This window comes from Cyrtonyx montezumae, unplaced genomic scaffold, assembly GCF_038088225.1.
Source record: "Cyrtonyx montezumae isolate F1298 unplaced genomic scaffold, pur_monq_1.0 scaffold_15, whole genome shotgun sequence".
Taxonomy (NCBI): Eukaryota; Metazoa; Chordata; class Aves; order Galliformes; family Odontophoridae; genus Cyrtonyx; species Cyrtonyx montezumae.
Window position 1 is genome coordinate 7198345 of NW_027071881.1, and position 21689 is coordinate 7220033.

At 46.9% G+C, this 21689-nt stretch overlaps 2 protein-coding genes across 3 annotated transcripts; both read left to right on the top strand.

The window, feature by feature from the left end:
* The first annotated feature begins 913 nt into the window (after nt 1-913).
* AKAP10 (A-kinase anchoring protein 10) lies at nt 914-13126 on the top strand. The gene is made up of 14 exons (XM_065731982.1): nt 914-1010; nt 1928-2110; nt 2419-2973; nt 4144-4242; nt 4468-4552; nt 4860-4983; nt 5560-5696; nt 6637-6781; nt 7270-7443; nt 9156-9265; nt 10103-10185; nt 10761-10813; nt 11412-11504; nt 12156-13126. Exons 2-14 carry the CDS (start codon nt 2029-2031, stop codon nt 12159-12161), a joined length of 1746 nt encoding a protein of 581 aa, XP_065588054.1. The 5' UTR covers nt 914-1010; nt 1928-2028; the 3' UTR covers nt 12162-13126.
* Nucleotides 13127-14528: 1402 nt separating this feature from the next.
* NLE1 (notchless homolog 1) lies at nt 14529-21572 on the top strand. Of its 2 annotated transcripts, XM_065731983.1 has the most exons (13): nt 14529-14551; nt 14781-14924; nt 15007-15224; nt 15306-15385; nt 15650-15726; nt 17067-17164; nt 18642-18834; nt 18973-19108; nt 19433-19479; nt 19581-19783; nt 20731-20890; nt 20984-21054; nt 21529-21572. In XM_065731983.1, the coding sequence occupies exons 1-13, from the start codon at nt 14543-14545 to the stop codon at nt 21539-21541; spliced, it is 1449 nt and encodes a 482-aa protein (XP_065588055.1). In that variant the 5' UTR covers nt 14529-14542; the 3' UTR covers nt 21542-21572. The 2 variants fall into 2 exon arrangements, with proteins under 2 accessions (XP_065588055.1, XP_065588056.1); XM_065731984.1 differs by lacking the exons at nt 14529-14551; nt 14781-14924; nt 15007-15224; ... (1 more) ...; nt 15650-15726; nt 17067-17164 and adding an exon at nt 17308-17397.
* The last annotated feature ends 117 nt before the right edge of the window (nt 21573-21689 follow it).

The window sequence follows — 21689 nt, forward strand, 5'->3', positions numbered from 1 at the left end:
AGAGAGGAAGTTGGTGGTACTGCATACAAGTTGCTTTGTCTCTGTTGTGGCTCAGTGTTATTTCAGACATGTGGATTGCTTTAGTGATGCCTCTCCCGCACATCAGCACGCGCTGGGTTATGTAAAAGCTGGTTGTTCTCACCCCTCTTGTCCAGGTTGGATCTGGCTGCAGGAGGTCAGTTCACAAAAATCCAACTCTCGTGGCTGTGGCCAAAACCTCTCTGTTTCCAAGAACATAGAAGTCACAAACTTAAAGCTCACTCAGTGAGTGTCCCCTTCAGGTCAGCAGTGCCTGCTCCCCAGGCAGGCTGGCAGTGTGGCGGTGCTGCGGCCGCTGCCGTGCAGTCCATTATGTAACCAGAGGCTGATGGTTCCCTTTAAATTATTTAAAACACTTAGGTCAGAGTTGGAGCTATTTTTTTTCTTTTCTTTTTAAATCTGCTTGTGTTTTGTAATGTTTGATTCCAGTTGGTTGCTTTTTGTGGTTCTGTTTGGAAGGAGTCCAGAATCAGAGCTCAGGGATGAGCTGTGTGTGTGTGAACTCGGGCTGGCCCTGGCTCTGTGCACCACTGCTCTCCTGTTGTTTCCAGATGTAATTTGTGGCTTGGAGAGAACCTCCCGGTGCCCTGCTCTTAAATCACATCTATCCCATCCTTTCCCATCACTGCTGTTTGTTGATGTAACCCTGCTTTAGGATGCAGGCACCTTTCTGAGTCATCATTCTAACTGTGTTTCATTAAGCTTAATTTGTGAATGAGAAGGGTTTGCTTTGGGAAGTAAAGCAGCAGAAAAGCTTTGGAAGTCCATCAGGTCTGAGCTGTGCGGATTTAAGATTGTTTTAACAAGATGATGGTTTGCATCTTCCTTTGGTACTTGCTGAAGTTGGAAATTTCACGTTCCTTCTTTAGTGAATGCCATTTATCACTCGGAGTAACAGTAATGCTTCCCTTTATGTTTTGCAGTTAAAGGCAAAGAACAAGAAAAGATCACAGATGTGAAAGCAATTAAAAGTAAGATCAATACGTTTTTAGTTTACAGAATCATCTATCTGCTGTTATCTGCTACTTTTATTTTGACTGGTGGGGTAACTTCATTACAATTGAGAAAAATGTGTCCTAAGCCTTAAACACAGAGGGGACCCCAGCTTGGTTCTGTTCCCCAGTGCTGATGGCACTGCTCTTTCCCTGCCAATTTCATGGATTTGTACTTTTGAAGTTATGTCAGATGTGAGCTTTAATGCAGAGCAACCACACAACTCAGTCACCTTGCAGGGAGTGGCTACTCCTTGTCTACAGTGAATTCCTTGTGAAGTTTCTGGTTTGTTGTGTCCTTTGCAATTTGATGCTTAGATTAAGTAGAGCAGCTTTGTCTCAAGTGTTTGTCACGGATGCTTTAGCCCTCCTGTGCTGCTGCTTCAACTTATCTCACTGTGCTGTGTAAGTGTGAAATCATCAGCTCCTGTCATCTCACATCACCAAATGGTGAATAAAAATAAAGTGATGCAGCATGAAAGTGAGGAACACCAACTTCCCTGACACCTTGATGAAGCACATCATGAAGTGGTGCTGAGATAACGTCAGCTGACTGGCTTTATTTTTAACAGTAGAGGTGTGAGATATCCTTGCCTGACATCCTAATGAAATGCAGATTCCCAAGACGTTTTGAAACGCGTTGCTCTGCCATGTTGCTTTCTTTTTTTTTCCAGCTTTGTCACCAAGTAATAATTAGTTGATGCTTTTAATATGTTTGAGTTTTGTCTGTGGAAATTCTTAGTGGTCTTTTGGCTCAGGTAGCCAGCTGTGTTCTAAAAGGGCTGAGAGAGATTATACTTGCAGCTTCTTTGGCTTATTCTGGGAGTGCTTTGCTTTGGATAATGCATAGAAATGGTGCTAGGGTCCTCTTTTAATTGCTGCTGTCTTGATTCCAGCTCCAGTACCCGTACATTCCCCTCAAAGAAGCACTAGAAATCATGCCTTGCTGGAGGCTGCAGGACCAAGCCATGTGGCAATTAATGCCATTTCTGCCAACATGGACTCTTTTTCTAGCAGTCGGACAGCTGCCCTTAAGAAGCAGCCAAGTCACATGGAGGCTGCTCACTTTGGAGACTTAGGTAAGGCTTCATCTGCTCTTTAGGACTCAGCAGTTCCTTTTCTCTTTTTCTTTTCCCATATGCATATTACTGGTCTGATCCTCATTTGTTGGTTTTCAGTTAAGTAGATCAGGTAACTAAAACATTTCTCTGCTATTTCAGTAGCATCTGTGTTAGCCTGGAAGGGTTTTGAACAGGCAGTGAATTCACTGGGTTGGTTTGGCACGTGTACCATCAGTTAGAATCATCTCCTCGCTGCCCATGTCTTTGTGTTGAATACAGATGTCTGTAGCACAGTACGGAGTCATTCCCCTGATGTTTTTCTTTAGGCAGATCGTGTCTGAATTATCAGGCTCAAGAGACCAAATCAAGCCTTTCAAAGACCCTTGAACAAGTTCTGCAGGACAGTGTAGCCCTCCCTTATTTTATCCAGTTTATGGAACTGCGCAGAATGGAACACTTGGTTAAGTTTTGGTTAGAGGCTGAGAGCTTTCACTCCACGACGTGGTCCCGTATAAGAGCACACAGCCTCAACACAGTTAAGCAGAGTTCGTTGGCGGAGCCGGTGTCGCCCTCGAAGCAGCAGGAGATTGCATCTTCTTCTCCCCCTGGACTGCTTGAGGAGAGGCTGGAGGATGCAAGCACTGTCCATCTGCTCAGGACCAGATCAGTGACTCCAGACAAGAACAACCGAACTAGCAACAGCCAGAACCACGTACTCTCGGGTCAAGAGAGGGATGATACCAGTGTTCTTTGTTTAAGGAAATCTGAGGCAGGGACACGTTCTGTTTCAGATGAGCATCAAGAATCTTCCAAGCTTACAGTATCAAATAGAAACAGTCCATCGTCTGCACTAAAAGACTTGTCAGGAAAACTAATGAAAAGTAAGTGGTGTGTGTTCCCTTTCTTGAAAAAGGTGGGGAGTTGGGGAACCTGTGAGCTGCTGCTTGCCTTGTGAGGCGAGCTGTCTGCGTTCTTGTGTCTTCTTAGTAAGTATGGTGTGATGCTGTGAGGAGGGGAATCATTTGCTGTGTCAGTAAGTCACTGTGTAAGCTGACAGTTGATGTAAGTGGCATGTATATATTGACTGGTTGTTTAAAAATAAACGTGTTGCTGAAAAATCATGACATGCTCTGATCCTACGCCTGTAACCTTAAGAAACAAAGATGAACATTGCACTGTCTTACGTTTCCCTCACTCATCCCACTCCTTGACTTGAGAGAGTTGTAGGAAATCTGGGTACTGGGGCTGAGAACTGATGATAAACTATCGATTACAAGGTAAACATCGTGTATGATGTGAAACACTGGTTACAAAAGTATTAGCACCTATATTCATTAGAAAAGACTTGTAGAGATGTTGTATGGAACATACTGTTCTTATTCTTGGATTTATAGAGTTCCTTCCCTTGTAACTGATTATTCTCATTTGGAGTCCACCCCTTCAGAGGCTGCTGGAAGTAAGGATGCCCTTAAAATACTTATTTTTCCTAGTAAGCTACATGCACAGTAACCTGTTTCTCTACTCTGCATCTGTGCAGTCCTCCCTCATTTTATGCAAGTCCGCAGTCAAAAAGGAAACACTCCTTTCTTCATAGTGGTTCCTTTTGTTTGTTCAGCTGCTTCCTTGTGTTGCATCCCTTTCTGTTTGCTTTTCTCATATAGTTGTCGTATCCCTCCAGAATATATAACCTCAGCCCCAAAGTATCATAAGCAAACAGTGATACTCAGAAAGCAGAGGTGTTACTGCTGGGACTAAGGTGTGCAGCCGAGGAGGAGGGCACTCTCCTGTTTGGTGGTAGGAAATGTGGAGCTACACTGCTGTGTTCCATCTCACTAGATGGTCTGTGCTGGCTTTGTTGTGGCCTGGCTGGAGGCAGCACAGCCACGGCAGCTTGCTGCTAGTAAAGTGTGGAGTAAGAAACTGCAAGCTTCATGGGGAGGAGGCTGTCACTGCTGGTTAGATACTTTTCTGAAGAGCAGGTGTTTGTTGTTCATTCCTTTTGAAACTTGTGCCAGCAATGCAGAGTTTGATTCTGTGTCTCTTTCCTGTAGGTATAGAGCGGGATGCTGTTAGTACTTTTACCAAATATATTTCTCCAGATGCTGCTAAACCAATACCTATTACCGAAGCGATGAGAAATGACATAGTTGGTAAGACTGCATTCTGCCTATTAATTTCAGAGCTTCCCCATAATGAGCTATTTCTGGTATCCTTAGAAAGCAGTGCCAGTGTCCCCTGAAAGGCCTTTTTTGCACGTTCAGGACCAGCTGATCCTAGCAGATTCGAAGTGCAGCATTTCATGAACTCCTCACCATGCTGTTTTTCAGCCCTGCAAACCAGCTGTGTGTTACAGCCAACCTGTTCTTCCTTTACAGCAAAGATCTGTGGGGAAGATGGACAAGTGGACCCTAACTGCTTTGTTACAGCACAGACCATAGTGTTCAATGCAATGGAACAAGAGTAAGTGGTGTGTGTTGTCCTTCTGCAGATGGTGGTCCCATTAAAATACTTATGGAGACATTGCACAGAAAACATTGTCTGGTTGTCTTCTGCGTTTGAAACTGCGTTCAGATCTCTCCCTCCAAACCTGTTCTTAAAATTGCATGCTGAAGTTGAATTTGCATGTTTGCGTGATGTTACTGAATATCCTGTGATGTTTATGGACAGTTTTCTCTAACTGAAGGCTTCTGGGGCAAGAGCAGATTGGTTCATGAAGTGCATTTAGTGCTGTTTGACCCTTGGTAAGAAGTGGTTGCTCTGCTTGCAGGCACTTTAGTGAATTTCTGCGCAGTCATCATTTCTGTAAATACCAGATCGAGGTGCTGACCAGTGGGACTGTTTATCTGGCTGACATACTTTTCTGTGAATCGGCTCTGTTCTACTTCTCTGAGGTGAGTGTGAGGTTTTGGGCCTGTATTTTTTTCTGTCTCTTTCCATTTAATAGAAAATAACTCATTCCTTGAAAGCTCCAACAAAGACACCTTAAATATAACCAAAGAGATGAGCTGTATCACTAGTCTTGCTGTATGAAGCAGTGACTTGGAGAGCATTAAACTTAGATAAAGAAAAATTCTAGTTTTCCTCACTTCAAGAGGGCACCAGGCTGAAGTGATAAATTGAATGATTGTACAGTTGTGCAGTCCTGTACCTGCCCAGCATAGCATGAAAACAGCTTCTTGTATGTATGTAACCTCTGCATAAGGACACACGTGTGACACACTGCCCAGGGGGGCTGTGGAGTCTCCTTCTCTGGAGATATTCAAGACCCACCTGGACACCTACCTGTGTGACCTGGTGTAGGGAGCTGCTGTGGCAGGGGGTTGGACTCAATGATCTCTAGAGGTCCCCTCCAACCCCTACGATTCTGTGATTCTGTCTTCTGATACATGCAATCAAGCAGTTGGATGGGATGGGTTTGTCTGTGTTTCTTGTGTTACTTGCTGAAACTTTTTTCATTTCCCTTCTAGTACATGGAGAAGGAAGATGCAGTCAATATATTGCAGTTCTGGTTGGCAGCAGATAACTTCCAGTCTCAACTCGCTGCCAAAGAAGGCCAGTATGATGGGCAAGAAGCACAGAATGATGCCATGATTTTATATGACAAGTGAGGGAGTTCAACAGTTACCTTTCTGAAGCTCTAATTTTGTCTTTGTATTTCTGTGTTGCACAGTGAAAGAGGAGCTTTTAATTTTCAGACGGTGCTCTGCTGTCTTGCACTGCTTTGCTGAAATGTGTATTGCTTAGGTGGCCTCAGTGTGTGTGCACATAAGAACCCAGAGTTTTCCTCATACATAAGGAAAAAATTCTTAAAAGGCTCTGTTTTCAGGACTTGATTGCTGAAACAGATGTGTAAGTGTAGAAAAATCTTAAGTTTCCAGTCCTCTTAGCCATTAGGTGTAAGCTGCGAGTGCTTTTACCATGTGTGGTAGAAGCCACACAGAGCTTGTTTTTAATGTTTCAAAAGACTGGGTTTTTTTCTTTGAGAAAATGATCAGACTTCCAGGAGTTTTACTTTTTTCTGTGCTTTGAGCTTCAGCTTAGCAGCAGTGCTGCTGGAGGGTGGACATAAGAAACATTTCTGATAACAAGCCTTGCAGCTAGGCTTCCAGGAGCTTGTTGAGATCCTATTCGAATAGGAAGAAAAAACTGAAGAAGGAAAGAGCTCACTTGTGTTAATTCTACCCCATCATCCCTCCCCTTCACTAACAAACTCAGTTTTTAATGAGCAAATGCTGCTTCACTGTTGTGGGTGTTTTCTGCTTCACTTCTGCTTCACTTCTGTTTCTCTGTTACGGAATAACCACATTATGCTTTTCCTTTTATCTGTATCTTCAGGGAAGGGCTTTATCAAAACTGTTTCTGTCAAATGGGGACTTTTCTCTCCCTGCCCTTAGTTATAATGAGTTGTCCATGTATTTTTGAAGCCAGCACCACCTAGTGGCTGCAGCGGTGTTAATGGCCTCCAGCAGAAGAGGGGTAGGTATTCAGCACTGGCAAAACTTTGCAAAACCTTTTGTGTTGTCTTCTCCTGTCTGGTGCTGCAGGTACTTCTCCCTTCAAGCCACACATCCTCTTGGGTTTGATGACTCTGTGAGGTTAGAGATTGAGTCCAACATCTGCAGGGAAGGTGGTCCTCTCCCTAACTGTTTCACTACTCCCTTACGGCAGGCGTGGACTACCATGGAGACGGTGAGACACCTCCTTCAGACTGGTTCTGGCAGTTAGTAGAGGTGATGGGGGGATACTGCAACGTCAGACGTTCCCTTCAGCATCTCTGCTTGTCCTGTTATTTTAATAACTGTTTGCATAGATAATACAGCAGTATTAGTAAAGTTTGCTAGCATGTTTTCTGCAGCCTGACTTGATGGCAAGGTGTGGTTTGGAGCATTGTAGCAGAACAGCTGTGAGCCTGCTGGGTGCTCAGGCCTTTCTAGGGGAAAAAAAAAGTCTGAACTTCAGTTTCTGTTGATGTGGGTTTAGTTACTATCTAGCAATTTGATTCATTTTTCAGTAGGGCTGAAAGTAGCACAGTAGCTAATCCAGCATAATTCCTTTTGTGGACGCTTGTACCATCTACACCAGGGCTGAGGTGTGCATGTGTCCCTTCTGCTCTACAAGAGACCTATGGGAGTTGTGCAGGACAACCGTGATTAAAGAGGACTTCTTCTGTCTCTCAGGTTTTTTTGCCTGGTTTCTTGTCCAGCAACCTTTATTACAAATACTTGAATGATCTTATCCATTCAGTTCGAGGAGATGAATTTCCAGGAGGAAACATTGCACTGAGTATCCAAGGGCCTGGTGGCTCTCCAGATAGCGATTCCATAGGGGGCCCGGATGGCTCTGCCTCCCAGGTAGGAGTTGTTTTGGTTCTGTTCTGGTAAATACTGCAATCACTCTCAGATATCAGAGTCCATGCCCTGTAAGGACATACCAGTCCGTACTGAAGACTCAGGTCTGGGGTTTAAGCTGTTTGTACACACGTAGAGCAGTGACATCTTATGTCAGACCGGGTGGTGGTCACTAGTTTGTCTCAGCACTTTCCCATGCTGCAGTCCTGTTGGTAGCTGGCTGCATTGCTCTGGTAGAAGATGGCCAGACACTTGACCTTTCCAAAAGAGGGCTCTAACACTTCACTATATTTCCTCTGAGATGCAGTGATCCTGGGAGCTCATACCTGACTTTGATTCTGAATGAGTCTAGTTTGGTTCAAAGCTGGCAGTAAAACTAAGTCCATTGCTGGGCAGGGCTCTCTGATAGTTCTCTAATCATAACCAGAGCTGTGTGCTTGTTCCTTTGCAGTACTGTGTAGAAACAAGAACATGACTTGGCTTCTGTTGGCTTTTCTATTTCACTGAGCATCTGCCCTGCATGGTGTCCTGGTTATGGGCCAGCATCTTTTAGTATTACCTTTTGTGGTGCTTCTTCCCAAGAACCGTGTTCTTCCCTGGGCTTAGCTTAAGGCACAGACAGTGGAGCACATCCCATTTGAAAGCCACATAAATAGCATCAGGGAAATGTTTTCAACCAAGGGTTGTCCGTTCCAAAAATTCTAGCTTTGCTTAATTCAAATGTGGGTAAGGGGGGAGATGAGCAGATTCTAGCTTATCTGTAACCAGGTCAGCTTGCAGGTGCAGGCCCAGCTGAGAGCAGAAAAGCTAAGCAAGATCTGCTTCTGCTGAATTGCTTTTATTGGATGCTGCAATGCTACCAGGGGATTTAATCTGGTATGCAGACCAGCAATCCTGAGGTGCTGTGTTTCCAGCAACCTTGGAAGCAACACTGTCTGCTTTTAATAATGTTACACCTCCCAGTGAAATGGAAGGATGGGAGCAAAATCTGTGTTCTGACCAGCTTGAATTATTCTGTCTGACAGTAGTAGGAGGAGAAACTGCTGTCAGTTGCCTTGCTTGGGGGGATTAGGGAGCACTGTGTTTTGTGCTGTGCATTCCTACTTAATCTGAGTAGGAGAATCTCCAGTGCTCTGCATACTTCTGCATTAAAAAACAGCACTTACACAGACCAGCAGGAAAGGAGTTTGCAAGGCAGCTGCTGTAATGTTTATTCTGAGTTAAGGTGCTAGTAGATTGCTGTGCATTTGTGTTTTCTCTGCTGTTGCTCAAATGTTTCCATTTATTTATTTATTTTTGCATGATCTATATAAATGCTCCAGGCCAAGAGATAAATGTTCATGAGGAAAGCATAGTGTGTCTGGGAGTTGCTCACCAAGGCCAGGAGAGGGATGAGTGAAACTGCTGCAGCTTTTGAGGCAGTCCAGTGTTAATACCCACAAGCAAAAACAGATGAGTTTGGTTGATAATGTGTAGACAGCAGTCCTGATGTGTGTGCTGACCTGTTGGCTCTGTTTGTGTAACTATCATCTGTTTAAAAACAGTGTCGTGCTACATTAGGAACTCACCCTTGTGGAGATGCTCTCTAATTCTGTTGTGCTTGTATAGAGATGTTTGGAGGTTTCCTGAAGTGTGAAAGCTCTGAAGTAATAGTTCTGTGAAGAAGCTAGCAGATGTTTGCATTGGGCACTAATACTTAGAATTTTTGTTTGTAGTCCAATGTCAAAAAGGCTAATGTTAAAATCCTGAAAAATTTTGATGAAGCAATAATTGTAGATGCTGCAAGTCTGGATCCAGAATCATTGTATCAACGAACGTATGCAGGGTAAGGTTCATTCAGTGTCTTATTCTTGCTAGCATGTGTTTCATTTCTTTCTCAGTTTTGCTGTGTCCTTCTGTGCTGAGAATGCACAGATACAAATTGTGGCATTCTTAGCATATCTTAGTGTTTGAAAGTAGATTTATTTTGGTATTGTTTTAACACCAATGTCACAGTGAATATTTCTCTGACCAGAATGGCAGTCAGAGGTATTTCCATTAGGATTTTCTTTCAGCTGTTACTCCTCTTGGAGTCAAACTATAGCAAAGTAATTCCTATTCAGATTTCAATAGAAAATGATGCATTTGATGCTGAAGTGCACAGTTTTGATCTCTCCTCACTTCCACAGCAGAGAAGGGCTTGTACTTCATCAGTAGGTTGCACTGCTGTTTTCCTGTGTAAATTGTTCTTTGTTATAAATCTCTTCTGCTCTGTGGGTCTAGTACAAAAATGTTTCTATAGATACTTTGCTTTTCTGTTCCTTACTATTCTTCTGTCCCTTTAAGTACTGTAAACTATTTTCTCCTTAATAACAATTTGTAATAATGTAGAGCACTTGCTGGCACTGCCTGCTGATAGGATTGAATCACAGAAACAATTGCCTACTTTTAATTTCTAGAAGAATTTTAAACATAGACCCTTAAGTTCAGATACACAGGAAGAAAGGGAGATTTTCCAGTGTATCAGTTACAGGTGGTGAGGCTGGTAACTGGTAAAATGTTGACTTTCTGACACAGGAGTCTGTATAGTAACTGACCTCTTTTGTTTTCCTAATGGAAAACTTGCACTGTGGTGAAGTTTTCTTGATAACCTGTGTGGTTCCATTCTCCCTTCTCTCTTCAGGAAGATGACATTTGGACGAGTCAGTGACCTGGGACAGTTTATCAGAGAATCTGAACCAGAGCCTGATGTCAAAAAATCAAAAGGTTTGTTTTCAATGTCAGTAAACATCCACAGAACTTCTCCTTACTTCATCAAGATAAGTAAGATTCTTGACTCTTTCCAGCTCTGTTTAAAGCCAAATAGAGATGCTTTAGGGAATCCTCCTGCACTGAGGCAGAGCCCATCTCCAGCCCCATTCCCTGGCCAAGTGCTGCTTTTCTGGTCCAGCTGCAGTGCTGGGAGTTCAAGCAGCCTGTAGGAGCTGGAGCTCTCCATGGAACCTGGCAGGGATGGGAAGCCTTTCACAGCTGAGCAGATCCGAACTTCAAAGGTTTGGTCTCAAGATGAGAAAGAACTTCAGTTAACCACATATCCCACCCGCTTTGGGATCTCCTGCTAGTGCTGCTTTTCAACTGTTCTCTGGTAAAAAGGATTGATTGGGACTTGCTGCCTAGAGAACCATGGCTCCCCCTCTATTCCCTTGTCTTTCATGCCTCTCTTGTGTTCTCTAACACTGGCAGTGCAGGCCCTTCAGAAGTATAGGGGGAAGTAGCTTCTATAGGGATGTGCCACAGAGCTTGCTAATACAACTTGCTTTTTTTTTTTTTGTCTCAACTAGGGTCCATGTTTTCACAAGCAATGAAGAAATGGGTTCAAGGAAACACAGATGAGGTATGTCCTCTTTTAGCTTGTTCTTGTGATATACTTTACAGTTTAGATTAGGGAAATTAAGTGTTCAAGATCTTAATCCTGGCTGTTTCTGACTGTTTCTGGTATACCAATCAGAGCTCTCAGACTGTACCAAATATGATAAAACTGCACCTGTGAAATAGTATGGGGCTTTTTTTGTCCCTGTTCCCCCACCAATGCCTGATGGTTTAACTGGTAAAATGAAATTAGTGCTTACTATAATAAGACCCCTTTGACTGTATAGTGTATGTATTAAGAGTGGCAGTGCTTTTTTTTTTTTTGCTTTTTGCTGTGAACTGACCTCTGTACATGGCTTACAGGCTGCATTTCTCCCCTCTAGAGCAGATGAATCTAAACATTTCACCAAATTGTAGTCAGGCAGTAAATGTTCCTATTAATTGGATTGGATGCAGTACATGGAAGCCAGGTGCGTTTGCATCAAGGGAAAATCTGCCATACAGGTCGCTGTGTTGTGAATGTTACCTGTGTGTCTGAAGTTGGGAGTGTGAATTATGCTGAGAATACTGTATTCTTATTTAACAATTCCAGCTGTTTGTTTGGGATGTTTTTTCTATGGCAGGCTCAAGAAGAGATGGCTTGGCGGATAGCAAAGATGATAGTCAATGATGTCATGCAGCAGGCACAGTGCGAGCAGCATTTGGAGGTCACAAAGGTGAGAGGTGGAAGGCTGCATGGCCCTGTCTGGCCTGAGGTGAGGTGTGGGAGGAGCAGAGCTCTTGCTTGCTTTCCTGGTGCTTCTGGAATGCACGCTGCCAGGAGTTCAGACTTGCATGATGTGAAGAAACAAAAGTTGGACTCCTTTCTGCCCACTTAGTGTTGTAGGAGTTCTGTAACAGATATCTTCAGTGGTTCTGTGCAAGTCTGAAAAGGGTTCAGCAGCCACGCTGGTAAGCAGTAGTTCAGTGGTACATACTGGTGTTTGGTGCATATTGATGCCTATGGATTAGGCTCGAGTCAGTGGTCCGTAGTTTCACTATGTGACTTTGGATCTTTCTGGAGCAGTTACGTTTATCAGACTTGCGTGATAATTTCACCTAATAGCTTGGCTACAAGTCACATAATTTCAGTCTGACTCGATGAAAAGGTCATTCAGCACAGTATTGGGAAATGTCAAGGGGCTGCAGATGTTCTGGATTCAATTAAGGAAGTCACTGTAAGCTGAAGATTAAGAGTAGCTTTTTTCTTTCCCAAACTCGTAAACATACCTGGCTTCAATGTTTGTAAACACAAAATGTCTCTATTGAGTGACTGTTGTGTGTGTTTTAGGCTGTGATGAGCTCTAACCCTGCTCTTCCTTTTCCAGCTATGATTTTAGGAATGCCAGAACAGGAAAACTGTTTTTTCTGCATTGAGACTGAGTGAACTTTCCCTTCTGGTGGATTCTTTAACACAGCCAATAAAAACAAAGCACTGTTACTCCAACTGCTGATAACTCCCTGATTTATAAGGAAGAATTAAAAAGAAGCAATCCTGTATCTCTAGTGTAGAGCGTGAAGAAACACTTTTTCCTGTTGTATGTGGCATTTACCATGATGGTTTTTAGAGATGAAGAGACCATTGCTGAATGTGTCACTGAGAAACTGTGATCAGCTTCACAAATACTTGACCCTGTCTCAAAAAGACTTCTAAGCAAATCGTGTGGAGCGGGGCACAAGCTGCAACAAGGAGGGGAGAGTTTTGCTGTAGTTTCTAGTTCTGCAAGCAGTGATTTTGAAACGTGTAACTGGCAGAGGCCATGGAATGTGGCCCTGACATCAGCCACTGGAGGAGCAAACCTGAAATGGTGAATTCATTTGGCAGTGAATGACCTAAAAAGTTCCAAGTTTTTAGTTTTCCTTACTTGAAATAGAGGAGTATTCAACTGTAAGATAAATGTATTTTACTTCATAACTACACTAACTTTGAAGGCAGTGTAGGGTGATGAGGAACAAAGCCTGGACGGTATAACTCTTCCTTGTCAAGCTCTGTCACTCACACACATGCAGCCATCTCCTGCTTCTAACACGCAGCAGACTCGAGCAGACTCTAAATCTTATGCTTGTGCAGCCCTCTGCTCCTGAGCCTCAGCTCTGAGTGCACACCACGTTTTGAGGAGATTCTACCCAGTAGACTGCTCCATTTTTTTCCTTTCCATCCCCTAAGCAAGAAAAAAAGTAATTACTGCCATGTGTTACTGCCATTCTGCATAGCTTGTCGTCCTCAAACCAACATAGTACCTAATTCCAGATGTTTGGTTTACAGAGGAAAATAACTTTTAATGACCTCTCACTGCATTGTCAATACTTGCAACACACAAAACCTTTAAGTAAAGCCACAGCGTGACACAGCCCCTCCATTTTTCCCCAGTGAATTGATTTTCACAGAGTATCAAAAGCACTGTGTGTAACTATTATATCGCTGCATTTTTAGTATACAACACTTCTACTTTGGGTTTTTTATTTTAGTCATGATTGCTTTTTTTTCCTTGAACTTGTGCAAAAAAATCACTTTGCGAAAGAACTCGAATCATCTCCAGTGTTCCACATCTTTTGATTGACTAGCAAGTGTTATTCTGTTGCAATATTTGATTGTATAGAGAGACACTGTATTGTCTATATAAGAAAAAGGCAAAAAAGGCTGTGTATAGGTTTTTGGTACTATGTACCACCTCTTATTTCTCTCATGCCCAAGTATTCATGTACTTAAAGCATACTATATTTAATTGTGTTTTGATTTAAAATATATAAATATTAAAATTTGTGTCAACTTTGTTTTGATGGGGTTTGAATTCACATTTTTTTTTAATGTAGGTCTTGGAGGCTCACAAAGGAAGTTGTGATGTTTGCCTTTTCCATTTACAAGCGTTTCTTAATCTTGTACAGGATGACATCAAATTAGGAGTCATGTCTATAACTGTAAAGCAGGTTTTTGAATGGGGGGCTGTGTTTGGTGTCTCACTGTTGCTGTGCCTGTGTACTGATATCTTTGGTGGATGGACAGCTGATGGAGAAAACCCAGGTCTCTGGGAAGGCAGAGTTCTTATTGCTCTGTGGCTCTGTTTACTGTGTGCCTGCGTGTTAAGGGAGCACTGGTAGCTCTGGATCTGCTGTAGTGTGAAGAGCTGAAGGATTCCTTCCTTAGGTGGGGTAGGGACGTGCCCTGAGGTTTGCACACCAGGAACTGTGGCTGCTCACAAGCCTGGGCTGGGCTGTGTGATCACAAGTGTGGTGGGGAAGCGTGCAGATGGCATGTCCTACAACACTACTGAACTACGTGCACAAAGCCGAGTCTTCTTGTGCACAAACCTGAACCACAACCCATTTTGCATACACCACTGTTGCTTCTTTCTTCCATCTGGACCACATTCAGAAGTCAGCAGCTACTCGGCTCTCCTAGCAGATCACATTTATAGATTACAGGCCCCAGGTTTGGGCTCCAATCGTGCTTTCTTTAAGCAGCTGCGCTGCAGACGAGGCGGACAACACGGAATTTATTGCTTGCTTCGTGACGAGTTTGCATGGCAGGGTTGAATCTTTCTCCAGCCCAGAGAAGCTTCGTTGAAGCGGAACGCACCCGTGCAGTCCCGAACCCGCGGCCCCGTGGTTCCCACCGCCGGCCGCGGGGGGGCAGCAGCGCCGCGCCCAGCGCCTCCCCCTCCCTCCCCCCCAGCGCAGAGCGGCCGCTTCCGGCCCACGTGGGGCGCAGGGGCACATGGCCGCGGTGAGTGGGACCCGGCGGGAGCGGACTGGGGCCGGGTGGGTCGGAGGGGCTGCGTCCGCACGGAGTAGGCCGGAGGGGGCGAGGCCGTACGGGCTCCTCCGGCCTCCCGGGTGGATCCCTGCCGGTGTCCCCCCCGCGGGGCTTCCCCACCGAGGGCTGTCCTTGCCTGGAGTTGGGCGCCGCGGAGCTGCTCCCGCGCCGCGCAGGCCCTGAGCGCGTTGTCCCGCAGAGCATGGAGCCTACGGAGGATGTGGAGCGACTGCTGATCCAGTTCCGCGATGAGGCCGGAGAGCCGCTCGGCTCCCCCTTCGACGTGCCCGTCAGCATCACGCCGGACAAGCTGCAGCTGGTGTGCAACGCGCTCCTGCAGCAGGTGAGGCTGCCGGGCCCGGGCAGCTGCAGCTTCTGGCGCCCGGGGCCGCCCTCCGCTATCCCTCGTGCAATTTTCTCTCCAGGATGAGCCGGTGCCTTTGGCCTTCTTCTTCCACGACGCTGAGATCGTGGTTTCGCTGGAGAAGACCTTGGCAGGGCAGGCGGTGGAAACGGAGAAGGTTCTCGACATCATCTACCAGCCGCAGGCCGTGTTCAGGGTGCGGGCGGTGACGCGCTGCACCAGCTCCCTGGAGGGACACACCGAGGCCGTCATCTCCGTCGCCTTCAGCCCCACGGGAAAGTACGAGGGTCCAGCTGTGGGTGGGGTACGGCAGCAGCCACCGGGGCACCACGCTCATGCTGCGTCTTCCTCCTGTCCCAGGTACCTGGCGAGCGGCTCCGGAGATACCACCGTCCGCTTCTGGGACCTCAGTACGGAGACACCGCAGTTCACAGCCAAAGGTGGGTGCAGGGTGTCCTGGGAGGGCCCCGTCCCACTCACTGGGACAAACAGGGCAGACCTTGGGTGCTGTGTGAGCTGCGTGGGCTGGGACTGTCCTCTGGGGAAGGGAACAGCACTTTTCCTCTGAGCTGAGAGGAAGAAGGTCTGGCTGGGAACAGTGTGAAGGGTTTGCCTTGCTCTTGTCCTGCTGCTGTGGCTGCTGGGACACCAGGGACTGCTGGGTGCAGCTCTCTGCTCACGCTTGCTTGTGCTCTCTCTGCCAGGTCACAAGCACTGGGTGCTCAGCATTGCTTGGTCACCTGATGGCAAGAAGCTGGCCTCGGGCTGCAAAAACAGCCAGGTAGGTCCCTTGGTACCCTGGCAGAGGGTCTGGAGTGATTAGGGGAGCGTGGAGGGGTGTTGCCCAGGAGACCCTCTGCAGCCCTGTTCTGAACAGAAATACAGCCTGGTAAATGGGTTCCAGGCTATTAGCGATGAGAGCTTCCTTTCTATAGCAGCTGGGGCAAGCAGGTGTCTAGTTGTTCAGGGCAGGATTCCCAGTGTCCCAGGGAATCTTTGAGTGTTGGCACGTCACAGTGGTAGCTTGTAGTGTCTGTGAACTGGCCTGTGTCTCAGCTGTGCCAGGCAGCGTGCTGTTGCCTTTGCAGAAGTCTCACCGCAAGAGCCCTGCTGTCTTGTGGCAGACACTTTTCCCTCTGTACAGAAAAGAGTCCAGGATCTGTATGTGGTCCTTGGCAGACAGCTCCATCACGAGGGAGATGTCTGGAGCCTGAAGGGGTATCACTCAGCCAAGCTGGGGTGGCTGTGTGTGTGACCCAGACACGCAGCAGCAGCCTGTTTCATCATGCTCCTGCTCAGACACAGCTAAATTCCCTCTTTCAGGAATTCTGGGGGGAGACCTACACCAGTTATGGGGCAAAACTTGTGTGCTAAACATGCTTCCAGAAATGCCTGGAGAAGCAGGAGCAGGTGGGCACAATTGAAAACAAGTCAGTAGCTTGCCAGGCTGCAGTGAGATGTTGGCTTGCTTTGACTTTTGAACAGCCTGGGAGTGAGGACAGCGGCTGCTGAGTGCTTCTGCCCTGGGCTCAGGGTCTGAGCAGCTGCCCTGTGAGGCCACTGTGATATGAGCCCAAAGAAACAAGCGGGTTCTGGCTTTAATCTAACCCAGGGAGCTGCTTGCTCTGTTTTCGTTGTTTCTCTGGGTTTCTTGCAGCATATGACTAATGCCTTGGCTCCTTTGGTGAGCATTTATAGAGAGAGAGAAAAAGCAACAGAAAACCAGCATGTGTCCCACCCACAGAATCCGATAATAAGTAGCATTTAGCCCGCTCTGGCTTTCTTCATGCTCTGCAAACATCCACCAGCCCTCTGGCACAGGTTGTAAAGGCTCAGGCTGGCTTTCTGGAGAGCTGGATTGCTTTTGGGCTGGGGCAGATGTTTTTGAAGCAGCAACATCTGAAGCATAGAGGAAGGCGATCAGGACTCATGCTTTGAGATGTCAGCTGATTGTGGCTGGGATCAGCAAAGGCATCCGGCTCTCCTGCTTCCCTCCCTTCCTGCTCTGTAAATCCCCACAAGACTAAGGGCACTTATCATTTCTAAATGGAGCCCAAACCACCCCTGAGATTCACATGATGTGTGGCCTGACACAGCCCTCTTGCTTCCTCTCTTGGGCAGATATTTCTCTGGGATCCAGCCACTGGCAATCAGATCGGCCGTGTTCTCACTGGCCATTCCAAGTGGATCACGTGTCTGTGCTGGGAGCCACTCCACATGTAAGTGAGGGGCCAGCCCTGCCTTCCTCCCCCTTTACTTTTAAGGCAAAGATGAGCTTGACCTGAAGGGTGTTCCTCTTGTTTGCCTTTTGTCCTGTTATGGCGTGCAGAGAGAGAGTGTATTCAGAAGAAATGGCTCACAAGGTGGGGCAGGAAAAATGCATCCAGCTGTGGAGTCCCAGCTGCTGCTTGCTGTTGAGCTGCGCCTCGGATTCCCTCACCCTCCTGTAAATGTGAGACCTGTTGATGGAAACTGCTTCATGTTTTCATAGTGCTGCACCAACTGCCCACAGTGCTGAGCTGGAAGCAGGAAAGCCTGTGGATGTGGAGCCTGAGCTCAGCCTCTGCAAAGCGCTCCCTTTCTGACCTCCTGCATTTGATTGCATCTGTTTGTCATGGGCACTGATTAACTGTGCAAGCTCCTTATCCCAATCAGCTAAAGCTCTGGCTGGGAGAGATGAGTGGAGGGGGGCAGTTGTAGCCAATAATCCCAAGACATTATAGCAATGAAGGGAAGAAAAAAGAAGGGTCCTGTCAGAGCAGAGCCCTGTAAATTGAATTTGCCAGTAGGAAACTCCAGCAAACAATTAATTGGATTTGCAAAAACTGATTATAAAGGAGGATCAGGAAATGGAGAGGAGGGAGATGCCCCAGCCAGGGCTTGACTTCCCTGTTTCCAGCTGGCTGCACTCTGTGCTCAGTTCCTGCACAAAAGGATGGGTTGTGCCCTTGCTCAGCCCCACACTGCCCTTGTGCCACCAATGTGGCCAGGCAGTGAGTGTCCTTTTCCTACTGGGGCCAAAGTGCCAGTGGTTATAGGAGTCACTACCCCAAGGAGGTGTGGGAACTGCTGCTGCTTTTGGAGTGAGTTATTAAAAAGGTGTTGATATAAATGCTGTGCAAAGAACTTGGGGCCTTTTGTTCCACTGTCCTCACTGGGTGCTGGCCAGCAGCTTCCAGCTGTGTCCAGCTTGCTCTTCCTGAGCTGTAAGGGATGGACTTTTCAGCTCTGTGTCACTTGGATTGCAGGCCAGCACATCTTCTGCCAGACTAAGTATGGTGTAGACAGGGGATATTATACATGGTTTTGTTTCTGGTGGTCTGTGCTGCTTAAGGAGGTCTCCTTGCCCAGGGAAGGTTCCAATTTGTGGTCTCCTATAAGTCAGCGGGTTAAAACTGCCTCCTGTAATAACAGAGTAATTACTGAAGGCTCGGGAGCCAGGTTTGTACTGGATCAGTGCTTCCAGGGTGCAGCCCAGCAGTCGGTTTCGAAGGATGCATCTGCATGCTGTTTCTCTGTCTGCAGAGTCTGGCTCTCTGTAGCCCACTGCCTGGCCTCTCTCTGGTCTTAACCCAAAAGACCAAGTTGTCTTTTATTGATTTGTGAGTCCTTAAATCCTCTGGGGCTGACACTGGGAGATCTTTGTGGAGGAGATGTGTGCACTGTGCAAATGGACTTTGTCTTCTTTTTACTCAGAAACCCAGAGTGCCGCTACCTGGCGAGTGCTTCCAAGGATGGCAGCATCCGCATCTGGGACACGCTGATGGGCAGGTGTGACAGAATCCTCACAGGCCACACGCAGTCGGTGACTTGCGTGAAGTGGGGCGGCGATGGCTTGCTCTACTCCTCCTCGCAAGACAGAACAATCAAAGTGTGGAGAAGCCAGGATGTAAGTGGGGCAGGTAGCCCTGCAGCCTGTCAGCAGAGGGGGCTGAATGCAACTTTGCCTGCTCTCCCTGGCACAGGTTATAGTTATCTGCCTATCTGTCTTGCCTGTCCCTCTCTAAGTGAGTGGTTTTGTTTCCAGGGCGTACTCTGCCGCACCTTGCAAGGCCACGCTCACTGGGTGAACACCATGGCCCTTAGCACTGATTATGTTCTCCGCACTGGTGCCTTTGAGCCTGCTGAAGCCACCATCAACCCACAGGATATGAGCGGCTCCTGTAAGTGCAGTGTTGTGTTGGAGCGTGGAGGAGATGACAGGGAAACCTGACAGCTCTTCTTAATGCTGCCATTGTGCTCTGTGCTGATGTTGTTCATGCTGGAAGCCATGATCTTTCTGGTGTGTGCATGGAGTTGAGCAGTCTGGGAGCTGGAAAGGCCATTTTGGGTTCAAAATGGCACAGGGGAATAGGCTGAGCAGTCACAAATGTGTCTGCTTGGCCCACAAAGCCAGGACTGAATATGGCATTGCAAGGTTATAAGGTTGCTTTTTGCCCAACGATTTCCAGTCTCTCTTCTTACCCTTCTCCCTTTCTCTCTTCCAGTGGCAGAACTGAAGGACAAGGCACAGCAGAGGTATGATAAAGTCAGGGTAAGTCCCATTATGAAGTTTATCCTTGCTGTGGTTTATAATACTAATGCTGGTGGAAGCAGTAGATGTACAAAATTTGAATTCTTTCATCCCTTTCTCAGGGCCAGGGACCAGAAAGGCTTGTCTCAGGTTCAGATGATTTCACACTGTTTCTTTGGAGGCCAGCAGAAGACAAGAAGCCACTGGAGAGAATGACAGGTCACCAGGCATTGATTAACCAAGTCCTCTTCTCACCAGACACCCGGATAATAGCCAGTGCTTCCTTTGACAAATCAATAAAACTCTGGGAGGGCAGAACAGGAAAGTGAGTTTTTTTTGTTCTATTACAGAGGTGGTGTTTGGGTTTGTGTGTAATGCAGAGTTTATGCAGAGATCAGCAGCTCCCCGTTGTCATTGTCAGCAACTCCCTGGTGTGCTCAGCATCTCAAAGACAATCTGCTCCCTCTGTGCTCTCATGCTGTCACTCTCTGTCCTTGATAGGTTCCTTGTCTGGCTCCTCACGTGTTGCGTGGTCTGTGCTTGGCTGGGTGTGTGTGGCTCTGCTCTTACCCAGCTGCAGTACTGCGCCCAAGTGGCACATGCTGTCTGCTGCAAGGATGGTTCTCTGGGGCAGGCGTGGCTGTAGTGGGGTGGGATGTTCCACTTGACTGCTCTCCTGAAGACACCTATGTGTTGTACACTGTAGTGACCCAGTTTAAACAGTGCCTGTGCCAGGGAACAGCTTGTTTTGGATGATAGAAATTTGTGTAGCTATGAGTGATGCTGTTGGTGTTTGGATGCCCCTGCAATCCAGCTTTTAACCTCCTGACAGAGTATTGATGAGCTTCCTGGGGCAGCAGTCCTCCCCTTGTTCTGTCTTTCTACCTATTATCTCCTCTGGTTTTGTGTCAGCAATTTAGTGGTCTTTCTAAGCATAGTCACGTTTCTGTTAAGCTAGAGAGAGGAAGGACACACCTGAGGCTGCAGTGTTGCCTGCTGGTGGTAAAGGAATTGAGGTGAAGAGCCTGTCCTCTAGGAGGTTCTGAGCCTATCTGGGAGGGATTTTGGACATACTGAGTGTATTCTGTCTATCAATTGGCTGCACTGTGTGTACAGGACTGGAGTGTGCTGGGCATCCCGTGGCAGGGCTTGACTGCAGCTAGAAAATAATAATTCTGTGATGAAAAAGCATGAAGGCAGCACAAGAGTGGGTTTGAGACAAACGTGTCTGCCTGCTCCTCTGTCAGCTTGGTCATGCCACCTCTGCTGCAGGTACCTGACGTCGCTGAGAGGGCACGTCTCAGCTGTGTATCAGATCGCCTGGTCAGCCGACAGCCGCTTGCTGGTGAGTGGGAGCAGTGACAGCACACTGAAGGTCTGGGATGCAGAGACAAAGAAACTGGCCATTGATCTTCCTGGCCATGCAGATGAGGTGAGCATCTGGTCAAACTGGGATGTTGGAAGTGGGGGTGACTGCTCTTTCCTGGACTGCAGGACTAACTGGGTCTCTGCTTACACTCACTAGGTTTTTGCAACAGATTGGAGTCCAGATGGACAGAGGGTGGCGAGTGGAGGGAAGGATAAGTGTTTACGGATGTAAGTAACCTGTGGTCCCTCCATAGAGGAAGTCACAGCCACTCCACATGTCCTTCAAAGCTGCAGTTATGTTGTAGAGCCCTGCATGGATTTAGGATATGATCTCACCTTGCAGAGAGCACAGCATGGGCTATGTTCCAGCCCAGAGATCTGACCTCCCTCGGTGCAGGAGCTGCTGCTGTCTCTAGGAGTTGACTAGAAAACAGAGTCCTCCAACTAAGCAGTCAGTTGTGAACTTTAACTGAGATATTTTGGGTCTTTCAGAGGCCTAGAGAAGTGAAGGAACTGTTGTACCACCTGGTCAAAGCCATCCTTTCTCTTCTTGCTCTGTCTCACAGTTATGCAGACAGACAAATTCCTGTGAGCTGATTGCCGTTTGACTACAACTGACAGGAACCTGGTCCCTGCTGTGCCATTTTTGTGCAGTGCTGGTGCCAGAACACAGCATCTCAACACCCCCCTTTCTGTCCACAGATGGCGTAGATAGGACCAGCAAAGTGAAGCCACCTGTCCTGTCCTAAGCTGGCCTGCCCCATCAACTCAGTCTGTCTGGAAGGACCTGCAAGGCAATGGACAACAAGGGCTGACCTGAACACACCTCCTTGTTCCTGCCAGCTGCTATCCCTCATGGATTC